The sequence below is a fragment of the Berghia stephanieae genome, chromosome 7 (assembly GCF_034508935.2).
Source record: "Berghia stephanieae isolate SIO BIC M18660-M18661 chromosome 7, UCSD_Bste_1.3, whole genome shotgun sequence".
NCBI classification, from domain to species: Eukaryota; Metazoa; Mollusca; class Gastropoda; order Nudibranchia; family Aeolidiidae; genus Berghia; species Berghia stephanieae.
This window is the reverse complement of record NC_088366.1, coordinates 59217824-59233184: the sequence shown is the minus strand read 5'-3', so window position 1 is coordinate 59233184 and position 15361 is coordinate 59217824. Positions and strand designations below refer to the sequence as shown.

The window sequence follows — 15361 nt, the reverse complement described above, 5'->3', positions numbered from 1 at the left end:
TGAATGGAATAGATATAGATGTCAATACCAGACCGTAATGTGTCAACGCTGATGTGCATAGTCCACATGACAGTAGTTGGAAGTGTCTCCAGTACTCAGTGAGTGAAGGCACTAATAATTAATGACCTGAGTTTGATACGAATTTTTTTTGGATTTGTGGATAGCTCATGCGGTAGAGTCACGCTCTCACCGGCCAGGCGGAGTTGTCGTACCAATAAGGTCGCAGGTTCAAACCCCATCACCGCCGAAAAAAAAAAAATAATAATAAATTATTCTCTATTGTCTTTTGGCACTTTTCTACTCACTTCATCTCTTGTTGTTACCAACATAAAGTGCCTGCTCCACCCACTTTTCTGAATTAAAAATTCTTTCTCAAGTTTACCTTATTTCGACATCGTATTTGGCGACTCGACGTGTCAAATTCAAATACTTTTTGTCTTCCGTCTGTCCGAATGAAATGTGATGTACTTATGTTTTACTGTTTTTGTTATTAGCCGAAGGAGGACAATGACGAGTCGTAAATAGAACTCAAAACTATAAAAACAACAACAACATCGCAGTAAATTAAATTAAATCAAATTAAATTAAGATTTTATATAGCGCAATATCCACTAAACGTGCTCAAAGCGCTTTACAAGGGGTCCCTGGTCAACAGCAACATTTAACATGTAGGACGGGACATAACGCCTGTTAGGCGATATTACAATTTTTCGGACAAAGACAACGCTGTTACCGGCCAGGTACTCATTTTACACCTGAGTACGGTGAGAGAATGTGAGTAAAGAGCCCTTTCCAAGGACTCAACTATGCGCCGAACCCAGGGCCTTCCGATGCGAAAGCGAGTGTCATACAACTAGACCACATAGCCTCCCAGCAGGTTTGTTTTTTTTTTTTTGGTTTTTTATTGATGCTGTTATGATATAGCATAATATTATTACATATTTTTTGTTTTCCGTCTGTCCGAATGAAATGTGATGTATTTATGTTTTACTTGTTTTTTTTTTTATTAGCCGAAGATGGACAATGACGAGTCGTAAATAGAACTCAAAACTATAAAAACAACAACAACATCGCCGCAGTAGCAGCAGCAGCAACAACATCGCAGTAGCAGCAACAACAACAGCAGCAGCAGCAGCAGCAACAATAACAGCAGCAGCCGCAGCAACAACAACAGCAGCAGCAACAACAACAACAACAACAACAGCAGCAACAACAACAACAACAACAACAGCAGCAGCAGCGGCAGCAGCAACAACAACGCGAGTACACTGTATTTCCATTACAAAAATGAGCCAATAACAATTTGGGTCATCAGAACCGAAAAAAAAAGTAAATAAATAAATAAATAGATAAATAAATAGATAAATAAATAAATAAGTATACACGATTTGCAGAGTGAATTTTTTCCCCACAAAAATAAAGTTGATGCTCATAATTAATTGTAATAACGATACTCTAAAACAAAGGAAAACAACGTTCATTACAACAACATCAAATCAAGCCCAATTTGCGATCTCTTATCAGACCTGCTAATTTTTGCACGTCGAATAATCACAACGGATAAGTTTAAAATTTAAAAAGAAAAAAGAAAAAAAGAAAAAAAGAAAAAAAGAAAATTCGACGTTATCGTTGTACGTAACGCTAGATTTAATTATTGCCATTTTGAAGTATCTTAAACCAATTTAATAAATGCCTCTCTTTTTCTAATTAGTGGAATTTGTTGGTTTTATAATACTACTATTTAATTAAAAAATATTTATTGGAATTTTTAAAAGCTAAAAGTCAATACAATTTAACAACACTTATATTATCCATTGGTATTATTTATTTTATAACCGTAATGTTTTTTTCCTGGCATAGTAGCCTACTTTCACTTTCACTTTCACTTTTATTTAGTGAGGACAAGAAGACCATTGTGAGACAACAAACATCGCTTTTAGTGGTGACAGAATAAACGAATTGTTGTGAATATCGTTTCGCAAAGATAAATATGTAAGGCACTCTAAATCCTAACCCCGTTTTTCTTTCCCATCACATCTCAAGCTCTATATCAGGAAATTAGAACTGGGCATTTTGCCTGTCTTTTTTGATTATTTTGATTTTGATTTGATAAAATTTTCAAACTCAAAACCTGTCATCCTTCAAACTATTCAAACATCTTTATTGGACCCATTCGGGTGGATGGGACATTTGTTTGTCTACGACAAACGGTTCCAGAGTTATTGATATTTTTCCATTGAAAATGTTAGTAAATTTTACAGAGACAATCTGTGATCTCACTGCTGCCTCAACAAGCCCAAGCATCTCGCGACAATCGGCCGAGAAAGTTTGGCTATTTAGTGGAATTGGCCCACTTATTTGTTTCAGTAATTTTATTTCAAGCAAAAAGTAAATGAGTGTTGGGTGTATTTTTAAAGGTCAGAAAATTGCCTAATCAACTGCCAATCTAAATTTGTATTTCAGTAAATTATTTCTACATTCATATACCTTTCTGAAGATTCTCAACTATTTCAATATTGTTTTGATAGTACCATGTCCTGTAAAATATCGTTTAAGCATTCTGTTTTATGGCCATATGATCTTAGCTCTATTAATATATAGATTATTATTATGAGTGTATAGATATTCAATTTTTGCTCCAAATTCTAGATTAATATGTTGCAGTTGTATCTCTGTGATCTTGATATCTTCATTATCTTCAATTTTTAAAAACAGATTCTATAAATTTCTGATAATAGAACTACACTGAAATAGGCCATACTTAACAGTTCCCAGAATATGGTTCGCCCAGATGTAACGCTAGATTGGACAGTATAGAGGTCACATTTTAGGATGCACAGTATAATTAACTCTTAGAGGCAGCATGGCTCAGCAGTACGGTCTTTGCTTCATGACCGAACGGTACCGAGTTCGACCACCCGCCGCTGGGCTGTGTGGCCTCGAGCAAGTCACCTCGCCCTAGCTCAATTTGCGGCGCTGCACTGCGGCTGATGCCTGGGTTATTCCAATCTTCTCTTGGAATAGACTCTAGAGACAATGGGATGAATAAATAGAATGTAATTTTTTATTATTTTTTAATGATATTTTGCTTTCAGGGACATGTATGAACCGAGACATCTCCTCAAGTTCACGGGTGATCCAGAACTGGAATTGCATTATAGGTAAAAAGGACAGTGGCAGTTCTGCTGTACTTAGACTAAAAAAAAACACTTTTATTTTCATTTAGGTCAGAAGAAAACTTTTCCATCAATTTACTTACTTACATACTTAGGCCGCCCCTTGGGGCGCCCAACATGAGCCACAAGTCTTCGCCATTCTGTCCTGTCTGTCCTCCATAAGCGTACACAGCTCCCGGGTGTTGTCCATTCCTGTGTCATCTAGCAGACAGTCAATGTTGGTTTTATTTTGCCTGCCTCTGCTTCTGGTTCGCTCAGGTAGTTCCCATAGCACCCTGTGTTTACCCAGTAATTTGGTAGCTGATTCCTAGAGAATTCTGCTTTCCCCCCCCACCCTGTGTCTACCCAGTAATTTGGTAGCTGGTTCCTAGAGATTTTTGCTACTTTTCAAAATTGGAATAATGCATTAAAAATGAGCATGTGCATAGATAGTTTTATTCAACGATCGTTAACATGCAAGAACAACTAAAAAACATTAGCTTTGATACGACGCCTATAATTTGTTTCAGAAAAATGTAATAAAAATAGGCATGGGGTAAAAGTAACCTGGGTAAACTACAGATATAGATAGAACGAAGATGACGTCATTCAGGTCTTTGTTATTGTTTTTGCCATCCACGTTTATGAGTACTTCTCACTAAACTTTATGAACCAGACTATAAAAGTTCATGGTTACACAAAGTTTTGTGTTTTGGTCCGTTATACTTCCGGATGGCAATGTTATGAGCTTCTTAGTCAAGCGCATACTATCTATAGTCGGTGTTAGGGTTGAGTGAGTTAAGTAGAAAATACTTTGTAGAAGACTAAGTGTCCTATCCGAAGAGTAGCTAGAGATTGTTATTGTCCGTTTCACGTCGTAGAAACTGGGATAAACTCCGGCTCGGTAGGCCTGATAACTCTGAAGGACCACTGATTTTTTTTTTTAACTTGTAAAAGTGAAGTCTCAACCATGTGACCTCTTTGACAAGTTTCATGCGTGGTTTGAAAGGAAATACTTGCTGAATGCGCTTGTAAAATATCCAATAGATTTTTTAGTGTTAAATAGTTTACATTGTAAAAAGATTAGGAAAGAGTTGTGGTTTGAAAGAGAATACTTGCTGAATGTGCTTGTAAAAAAAATCCAATAGATTTTTTAGTGTTGGATAGTTTTTAGATAGAACGAAGATGACGTCACTTAGGTCTTTGTTATTGTTTTTTTTGCCATCCGCGTCTATGAGTACTTCTCACTAAACTGTATAAACCTTACTAATATACGTTCATGGTTACACATAGTTTTGTGTTTTGGTCCATTATACTTCCAGAGAGCAATGTTGTGAGCTTCTTAGCCAAGCGCATACTATCTATATTATAAAAAGATTATGAAGGAGTTGTTGTTGACTGTGTCTATTATAAGAGATCACGTTTCTGCTTTAAATTGTAAATAACATGACTATGTCACAATGAAGTCTTTAATTTTTAAAATGATGCGCTATGGGTAGTTTGGTAGAGATTATCGTTGTATTCCCATAAAAACTGTCTTAGTTTGGTTACGTCTTGGCCATAAAAGATTTGGGCATGGAATAAGAATAGCTTTTTAAAATTAAAAAAAAAGCTCGTAGTGCTGTTTGCCAATAGCTTGGTCAATTAGAATAAAATAAAAATTATAAAAATCTTTGATCAGTCATGATATGATGAGAGATGTGCTGTGCAAATAAAACATTTAAAACATAAAGAACACATTCACGATTATTCAATGCAATCCACGTTAGTTTGTGCGGCTATGTGGTCTAGTGGTATGACACTTGCTTTCGGATCGGAAGGTCCTGGGTTCGAGCCTCATGCTCGGCGCATAGTTGAGTCCTTGGAAAAGGCTTTTTACTCACATTCTCTCACCTTACTCAGGTGTAAAATGAGTACCTGATCGTTAACAGCGTTGTCTTTGTCCGAAAAATTGTAATATCGCCTAACAGGCGTTATGTCCCATCCTACATGTTAAATGTTGTTGTTGACCAGGGACCCCTTGTAAAGCGCTTTGAGCACATTTAGTTTTAGTGGATATTGCGCTATATAAAGCTCAATTATTTTTTTTTAATTATTCAAATTTAAAGAATTATTTTTAACAGTCCTAATCTTTCATCTCTTTTCAGTTATCTCGTATACAACTATCGTAACAAGAACAGTAAGTACTAATATATTTTATCATACTTTTTACTAAATTATTATTTCATGAAATAAATTCAACTAATGAAGTACTTTACCATGTTGTAAAGGCTTACAGTGGGTTCTATTTAACTCTAGATGATGGACTGAATATAATATATTCCACATCATTGATCCCCCCCCCCCCCCCCCAAAAAAAAAAAATATTCATGTATTATAAAAAATTAAAAAAAAAAAAAAATTGAGCTTTTTTATAGCGCAATATCCACTAAACATGCTCAAAGCGCTTTACAAGAGATCCCTGGTCAACAGCAACATTTAACATGTAGGACGGGACATATGACACTCGCTTTCAGATCGGATGGGTTCGAGATCGCTCGGCGCATAGTTGAGTCCTTGGAGAAGGCTCTTTTTTCACATTCTCTCACCATACTCAGGTGTAAAATGAGTACCTGGCCGTTAACAGCGTTGTCTCTGTCCGAAAAAAATTTAACATCACCTAACAGGCGTCATGCCCTGTCCTAAATGTTAAATGTTGCTGTTGGCCAGGGACCCCTTGTAAAGCGCTTTGAGGTTATTTAGTGAATATTTTTTTTTTTAAAGCTCACGAGCAAATTTTAATAGAATAATCTTGGAGAGAATTAAAAGTGCTGTTGACCCCCCTCCTTCGCGACCAACAGGCTGGCTTCCGCAGGAATAGATCATGTGTCGACCAAATTGCAACCCTACGCATCATAATCGAGCAATCCTTGGAGTGGAATTCCCCGTTGTATATCAACTTCGTTGATTATGAAAAAGCGTGTGACAGCGTGGACCGGGAAACCTTATGGAAAATACTCCGCCACTATGGGGTTCCAACAAAAATAGTCAGCCTGATCCAAAGTTCCTACAAGGGAGTGACCTGTCGAGTAATCCATGGGGGACAACTGACAGATAGCTTCAATGTGAACACTGGAGTCAGACGGGGGTGTCTTCTGTCACCCTTTCTCTTCCTTTTGGCGATTGACTGGACAATGAGGTCAGCGGTGGCAGGTAGGAGAAATGGGATTCAGTGGACATTGTTCGACCAGCTCGACGATTTGGACTTTGCAGATGACTTGGCCTTGCTGTCCCACAATCACCAACAAATGCAGGACAAGACAACAGAGATAACAGCAAAGTCATCACAAATCGGACTCAGGGCCCATGACGGTAAAACAAAGGTCCTCAAAATAAACACAAATAGTAAAGAACCAATCAAACTGCACGAGAGCGAACTGGATGAGGTTGACCACTTCACGTATTTAGGCAGCATATTAGATAAACAGGGTGGCACAGATGCAGACGTAAAGGCAAGAATTGGCAAGGTGAGGGTAGCATACTTGCAGCTTAAAAACATCTGGAGCTCCAAGGTGGTGTCAACCCGAACCAAAATAAGACTCTTCAATTCAAATGTCAAGTCAGTCCTTTTGTATGGAGCGGACACCTGGAGGACCACAAAGACCACCACCGGAAATGTACAGACCTTCATCAATAGCTGCCTCAGAAGGATCCTCAAGATTCACTGGCCAGACAGGATCAGCAACGCAGACCTGTGGAAGAGAACATCTCAAATGCCAGCAGAAGACGAAATCAGACGCCGCCGATGGAGATGGATTGGGCACACTCTGAGGAAGCCAACCAATAACACCGCGAGGCAGGCGCTGAGATGGAACCCCCAGGGAAAACGGAAGAGAGGGCGGCCTAGAAACACCTGGAGGCGGACATGAAGAGGATGGGACACTCCTGGGGAGAGTTGGAGAAGATGGCCCAGGACAGAGGAAGATGGAGGACTGTTGTCGACGGCCTATGCTCCACTAGGAGTGACGGGCATAAGTAAGTAAGTCACGAGCAAATGAACTGGCATAGATCTTGGGGGAAGACGAGATTTTTTTTCTGACTACCTCTGTCCACCCATTGGTCATTGGGCAGCTGGGTCTATCTGGAATAAAGTACTATGCGATAGATTAACATCTTTTCCAAAGTATAGCTAGCGATTACTTTAGTCCATTTAATGCTATGGAAATTGGGATATACTCTGTCTCCTTGTGAAAAAATCATCCCAAAGAACATATTGGAAAGATGAAATACCTATTAACTCACTCAATCCTAGAGACTTTTGCTACTTTTTAAAATTGGAAAAAATCTATTAAAAATGAGCATGTACATAGATAGTTTTATTCAACTATCATTAACATGTAAAAACTAAAAACAATAGCTTTGATAGTACGCCAATAATTTGTCTCAGAAAAATGTAATAAATAGGCATGGGGTAAAAGTAATCCGCGTAAACTACGGATATAGTCGGTGTTAGGGTTGAGTGAGTTAAAACAGTTTCCTTTAATAAGAAATTGTTTGATTTTCTTTTCTTTTTAAAGCCTTGGCATTATTCTCTTCAGTGTGAATATAATTATTATAGAGTGTTTAAATACAAGATCCAAAAATGAGAAGCCTTGTCACACTATTTTTTTTTTTTTTTAGTATAAAACGCATCCTACTATTTCTCATGTCACTTTTAGGCAAGGCAGAAAGACATGAATGCGATGCTTGCAAGACTGTGTTACTGATGCAAGAACAGCCTCGTCTGAAGCCACGCCAGAGGATGACGAAGACCATTCAAAAGCTGATGGTTAAGAAAAGCAAAAAGATCCCGCTCAGCAGAATTGAGAACTATAAACTCAACAAGTTTATGGATAGTTCCCAGCAGATGGTGAGCTCTTGAATAATAAAAAATTCATGTAAATTCTTTCTTTGATTTAAATTCTCCCACTGTAATGAAAACCATATGGAATAATAGTTGTATTTTTTAATTTATATATATTTATTATTTTTAATATTAATAGTTCTGATAGTTTATAATTATTATTATTATTATTATTATTATTATTATTATTATTATTATTATTATTATTATTATTATTATTATTGTTATTATTATTATCGTCATCATCATCATCGTCGTCATCATCATCAATATCATTATCATTATTATTATTTTTATTATTATTATTATCATTATTATCATCATTATCATTATCATCATCATTATTATTATTATTATCATCATCATCATCATATCATCATCATCATCATAATTATCATGTTATTTAGCTTTTTGTTACGTATAAATCTTTCCAATCTACATTAGACAGTCGTTTGACTGGGCATCTGTTTGTGTTCAGTTTGATCGAGAATAGTGCTGGTAGTTTTCAAAATTAATTTTAAAACAAAACAAAATTCAGTTTTGGTATGTTGTTGCAATACAAGTAATGAACTATGGGTGATAATAAAAATAAAAAAATAAAATAAAATAAAATCCCCTTTATTCATCCCTATGGGGAAATTTGTCTTTAGGGTCTGTTCCAAGGGAAGACTGGAATAATCCAGGCGTCAAATGCACAGTGCCGCAAAGTGAGCTAGGGCGATTTGACTTGCTCAAGGCCACACAACGCAGCGGCGGGTGATTGAACTCGGTACCTTTCGGGTAGGAAGCAAAGACCGTACCACTGAGCCACGCTGCCCCTAATCTCGTGTGTTTTTGTAGTCTTAGAAAAAGAACTACATGAAGTCGTGTTTTGTAGAGTTTGACATAAAGAAACAAAAATCTTTTTTATTGTATTAAAATTCCAATTCTGGACTTAACCAGTTAACTGTCGTACTTTGGAAAGAAATTTAAAAATTTGGCCAGAAAACTCATCCTTCAAATATTGATCAATATAAATGAAAGACCCTCATCTTGGCAAAAACTCAAACCTGGGACCTCGCTGTTAAAAATAATCTTGAACTTGGTATTTTGCCCCGGAACTAGAGTGAAGCCGGCAGATGAAGATGATGATGATATGTTTTGATCTGTTGATAAGATTGGTGGATGGATTGACGATTGGAATTTTATTTGCCTTATTTTGTTACCTTTATTTGGTCAAACAAGAAAATCATTTCTATGGAATACAACACAACTCGTTATTGACTATATATAATTTTCTAAACTCGCTAGAGAGTTTTTGCCAAGATGAGGGTCAGTCATTTAAATCGATCGATGTTTGAAGGACGAGTTTTCTGGCCAAATTTTTAAATACATGTGTCATCCAGATTACAGCAGTTGACTGGCTAAATGCTGGCAGACTGTGATTCATGACCTTATGACCTTTATAAACACGATGCAGCCTCCAGTACTTTGACAACTCTTCAGTTCATCGCATTTATTCAGAATATTTACTGGGTGGGGTTCCTGACCTCCCATAGCGAGCAGGGAGGTACATACTGTGTCTTCTATCCCCTTATATCTGTTTTCCAACATGCTTTCTGTCTTTGTCTTGGAATGAGATTACTTGGTTTTGTCCTGGCCCTGGCCTGAGTCCTATCTGGGAAACAGTTAAATGCATAGTTATTGTTTTGGGAGATGATTTTTTTTTCCTTGTAAATCATCTCTCTGTTATGAATTATTATATTTGTTATTTTGAATGTATAATGTAGGCATTTGAGTGTGTTCTTCTTTGTTTGATTTTGTGCTTGTTGTCCGGATCAGACTTATAGGTGATTTCAAACTAAGTACATTGGTGGTATGCTCTTGGAATCTACATCTGATCCCTATTTGTTCCCAGTTCCCCTTTGTCTTACTTTTTCTTGAGTGCTTTAATTGTAATTCTAGAAATTTTGACTATCCCATTTTCTTCCTTTTTACTGGCGCTGATATGGCCTCAATGTGTTGCAAGTGCTGTGATACCCTTAAAAACAAAAACAAAAACAAACACTATGACGCAGAGGTTCTTGTTGTTTGTGATTTATTAGAGTGGATAATATTTGCTTAAAGGAAGTTCTCTGAATTAAGCCCTTATAAAGAGGCATCTTTCAATTTTTATTCACTTTGACAACCCTTAAAAACAAAAAACATCAGAATATTTACCTTTGTTTTTGTCTGTTTTTTTGTTTATCAAATCTAGGTGGTGAAATGTTCCCAGTGCTCGTACATCAATAAGAAACCCACCGTCGGCAGGAGAGATCTGATCAGGTTTAGGAGTAAACTCTTGTCAGCAGGTGAGTACTCTTGTGCATTTATATAGTACAATATCCACTAAATGTGCTCAAAGTGCTTTACAATGTGTCCTGAGCCAACAGCAACACTTAAAACGTAGGTCAAGTCACTCAACCTTTAAGACTATATATATATATCACAAATGTTTTCGACAGCCATGTGCTCATTTTACAACCGAGTATGGTGAGAGAATTTGTGTAAAAAGCCTTTCCCATAAGCTCAACTCTGCACTGCTCAGAACAAGACTCAAGCCTGGGACGGCAGGGAGGTACTTACTGTGCCTTCTATTCCCCTACATCTGGTTTCCAATGTGCTTTCTGTCTTTGTCTTGGAATGAGATTACTTGGTTTTGTCCTGGTCCGGGCAAATGTATAGATAGTTTTGGAAGGTGATATTTTTTTTCCCTTGTAAATCATCTCTCTGTTATGCATTGTATTATGTTTTCTTTATATTATATATATATGATTTGTAAAACATTTGAGTGTATTCCTCTTAGTGGGGACCTGTGCTTGTGCCTGGATGAGACTTTTAGTGATCTCAAACTAAGTACTTTGATAGTTTGCTCTTAGAATCTACACCTGTTTATTTGAACCAATTCCCCTTTGCTTACATTTTCTTGGGTGCTTTAATTGTAATTCTAGAACTTTTTACTATACCATTTCTTCCTTTTTACTGGCGCTGATATGATCTTAACTCACTCAATCCTAGAGATTTTTGCTACTTTTCAAAATTGAAAAAAAAATTGTATTAAAAATGAGCATGTACATAGATATTTTTATTCAACTATCATTAACATGTAAAATTTAAAAAATTAGCTTTGAAAATAGCCAATAATATGTCTCAGAAAAAAATGTAATAAATAGGCATGGGGTAAAATTAAACAACGGATATAGTCTGTGTTAGGGTTGAGTGAGTTAATGTGTTGCAAGCGCCGTAAAACCCTAAAAAAACAAACAAAAACAATCAAACAAGCTTGGGGCCTACTGAATACAAGTGTCATAACACAAGACCACAGAGCGACACAACCATCAAAGTAATTGGTTTTTGATTGTTAAACGGAGCGAGGAGGACTCATCTATTTTGCTATTCTGTTGTTGGATTTTTCAGTGGCATTTTAAGATTGATGTGGATGAATAAGTTCTCTGGTCATGAGGCCTTAATGTGACACTCACTCTAATAATGAAGGAAATTAAGAAATTGGAAGCACTTAGACTTGGGAAAAAGGATTGAAAAAAAAAAACACAACAAATTTAGATATGGTTGATTATGGTGAAGGCTCTCTCTCTCTCTATTTTTCTTTTCTTTTTTTTTTTTTAGTTGATAACTTTTAGAAATAAGTTTCGACTTTGGGTGGTAATTGTGCGAGGTTCATTTATTTATTTTTTAATTTTCACCTGTTAAGAGCCTTGGACAGTAGGTTTTCATATGAACTTATATAGGCTGAGAATTTTTTTAAATGATAGATTTTTGTCATGCCAAATGGGTTGTAGACACTGATTAAACACAAGTGCAAATTGTTATATATCCAAAATAACCTCGTTTCTTTTGTTTATTTTCAGTGGACAAAGCAATTAAAGAAATGCCAGAGGAAGCAGGGACGGCAAATAGGAAGGATGATGGGAAGGAAAGGATGGAGACAGGAAGTGAAAAATTGGAGTTGGATGGAAATGATAACATTGCAGAAAAAGAACCAGTCACAGGGGAAAAGAAAAGAAAGAAAAAGAAGAAGAAGAAGAATAAGAACAAAGATTTCATCTCAACCATCATTCAACAAAAGGCATCCGAGAAAAAGGCCAAGAAGAAAAAAGAGTCAATTTCTACCCCCGTGTCTTTGCAAAACTTTGTCTTATCCGAATCCAACGACACCCCGACCTCCTCGCACTCAAAAACGAACGTTGATGTCAACATTTTCTACAAAGCAATTAGCAGTGACGCGTCGTGGTGTAAGCAGACACCAGTTTGTACAGAACCCAAGAAAGAAACAAAACAACTGTCAATAACAAAGTCCTCCTCGTCTAAAAAAAACAAAAAGAAATCCAAAAGTGATAAAGAGCTTAGAAAATCCTTATTTTTCGAAAGTTCTACTCCAAATAGCGATCATAAACCATCCCGTAAACAAACTCCTCCCGCCGATGTGAAATATTCGACCAACTCTAAACAAATCTTTGAGTCAACGCCTTCCTCCAGGAAAAACAAGAAGAAAGTCATTCAAAAAGAGCTTAGGAAGTTTTTAACAGATGTTCCTCAAACGCAAGAAAAAAGTTCTAGTCTCACAGATTTTTTGATATCTTTATGATGATGTTTGATGATTTATGTTGATTGAATGAAAGCTTTTGTTAGCTTGCAAGATCCTCATCTATCGTTGGAATATCAATCTGAAAATCTCTTGCTCTAGTCTGCATAAAATCATAGTACAAGGTTGGTGTAATTTGGTCACACCAGCTGAAGTTGAGCGCCACAAAGCTGTGCTAAGGCAATGTCTCTTGCTATAGGGAATGAGATTAGTGGAAGAGTAGCGTCCCTTGATTGGACGTCACCACGGAAAAGTTATTAGAGAGAGAGAACGTCATGTTGGTTGTGCGCATGCGTCTCTCGTCCTCGCTCCGGTGAAAGCTGCATGAGACACTTCACCGAAAGCAAGGACGAGAACGAGAGAGACGCATGCGCAAAACCATTTTGACGTTCTCTCTGTAAGGTCCTATATATATAGGACAGTTATTGATCTATGGTGCAGTCGAGGTGTTATCCAATACCCCTGCACATCCAGCAGTGATGGGTAGCTGGATCTGTTAGAAATGGCAGAAAGTACTTTGTAATATACTATCATAATACCAAAAATATAGCAACAGAAACCAGGATTGACTCCAGCTCCATAAGCTTTATGGCTGTGGTGAAGGACTTGATCGTTGAAGCGTTGGAACGAGATCTTTCAACAGCTCTTGTGTTTTTTAGCTCATCTGGATTGATGCAAATGCAGTAAAACGCATAAATACGAAAAGCAAACAGACTCAGGCATGGTCTAACGTGGTTCCAGGTACCTGCTAGTTGGACAGAGACCAGAAAAAAAACGATGATATGTCTGGTAGTTTACATGTTTCAGGTGATCTAAAAAAAAAAAAAAAAAAAAGAAAAATAACTGGGTGGGGATCCTGACCTCCCATAGCGGGCAGGGAGGTACACACTGTGTCTTCTATCCCCTTATATCTGTTTTCCAACATGCTTTCTGTCTTTGTCTTGGAATTGAGATTACTTGGTTTTTTTCTTGGCCCTGGTCGGAGTCCTGGCTGGGAGGGAAACAGTCAAATGCATAGTTATTGTTTTGGGAGATGATATTTTTTTCCTTGTAAATCATCTCTCTGTTATGTATTAGTATAGACTATTTGTTATATTTTAATGTATTATGTAAGCATTTGAGTGTATTCCTCTTTGTTGTATTTTGTGCTTGTGTCCGGATGAGACTTATAGGTGATCTCAAACTAAGTACATTGGTGGTATGCTCTTGGAATCTACATCTGTTCCCTATTTGTTCCCAATTCCCCTATGTCTTACTTTCTCTTGGATGCTTCAATTGTAATTCTAGAACTTTTTACTATCCCATTTTCTTCCTTTTTACTGGCGCTGATATAACCTAAATGTGTTGCAAGCGCCGTAAAAACAAAAAAAAAAACAAAAAAAAATAAATAGAGCTTTTATATAGAACAATATCCACTAAACGTGCTCAAAGCGCTTTACAAGAGGTCCCTCGCCAACAGCAACATTTAACATTTAGGACGGACAGACAACGCTGTTAACGGCCAGGTACTCATTTTACACCTGAGTACGGTGAGTAAAGAGCCTTTTCCAAGGACTCAACTATGCGCTGAGCGAGACTAATTGAGTGTCATACCACATAGGCGCACCAATCCATTCCTCTCTTTAGACTACATAGTATGCATGACAATCTACAAAATTATCATCTCCATCCACATACCAAATCAATCATTCACAGAACAGAATAAAGTCAGGTGACTTAAGACTTTACCTTTAATGTTCTGTGAAGAAAAAAAAACCAACTTACTCTATCTGAATAGGTTTGGAATTTAGAGGGAGATAACTCGATTCAATGTGGCAAAAAAGGGGCATGTAACCTATCAGGGCCAATCATAAGAGGGGAAATAATCCTGAAAAAGATTATAGCAGTATTGCTATGACGAGTTGCGTCCCTTGAATGCAAGAATTCGCAATTGTTGAATGTGAAGAGACAGCTGTATATCAGAATCATAATTATTGTCAAAGTGAATAAAAATTGAAAGATTCCTCTTTATAAGAGCTTAATTCAGAGAACTACCTTGAACTCACTCAACCCTAGAGTTTTTTGCTACTTTTAAAAAATGGAAGAAATGTAATAAAAAATGAGCATGTACACTCACTGCTGTTTATTTCTTCATAAAATCGGATCACTTAGTTATACTGCTGGAACCCAGCAAGTGACTGACAACAGCAGCTGCATGCTGTAAAATTGGCTGCCTGGACGGGGATTCCCCTTTTTGAGGGTTAAGACACAAAGTATTGCATTTTCGTGATGTAATATAACACCATATCTAGATGACCACTTACATTACAAAAATATTAACTTATGGAACAGACAGTACTACTTTCACTTGTTATGTTGGTTCTTTTTTCCTTTTATTGTGATTATTCTTATAGGTTTTATAAGCAATTTAAAATCCCTACTATTTTAAAATATTTTTGTTGTTGTGCGGACAATAAAAAATTCAAATCTTTAAAATCAGACGTTGGATTCCAAAACTAATTAATGCTTTGTCCAGTCTTAATATTATTACACACAGTAAAACATTCATTTTCTGCTTCAACACATTTTAACTACGTTTTTAATGGTCATAAATGTAATGGGCTGGACATCTGGTATGTTCTCTTTATTTGTATTTTGTATTGTATTTAAAAGATATGGAGATAAGTGGATTAAACAATTTAACACACTCCTAAAGAACATATA

At 36.7% G+C, this 15361-nt stretch overlaps 1 protein-coding gene across 1 annotated transcript; it reads left to right on the top strand.

Annotated features, from left to right (window-relative positions):
• Positions 1-1894: 1894 nt before the first annotated feature.
• LOC144977569 (uncharacterized) lies at positions 1895-14767 on the top strand. The gene is made up of 6 exons (XM_078922931.1): positions 1895-1992; positions 3096-3161; positions 5303-5334; positions 7853-8043; positions 10274-10367; positions 11925-14767. Coding segments are annotated over exons 1-6 (1122 nt in total). The 5' UTR covers positions 1895-1990; the 3' UTR covers positions 12662-14767.
• Positions 14768-15361: the final 594 nt, after the last annotated feature.

Excerpts from the sequence above, each read along its gene's own strand:
- LOC144977569 (XM_078922931.1), top strand. Across the intron at positions 5,335-7,852 it reads CAACTATCGTAACAAGAACA|GCAAGGCAGAAAGACATGAA; the intron begins GTAAGTACTAAT and ends TGTCACTTTTAG. Across the intron at positions 8,044-10,273 it reads TGGATAGTTCCCAGCAGATG|GTGGTGAAATGTTCCCAGTG; the intron begins GTGAGCTCTTGA and ends TATCAAATCTAG.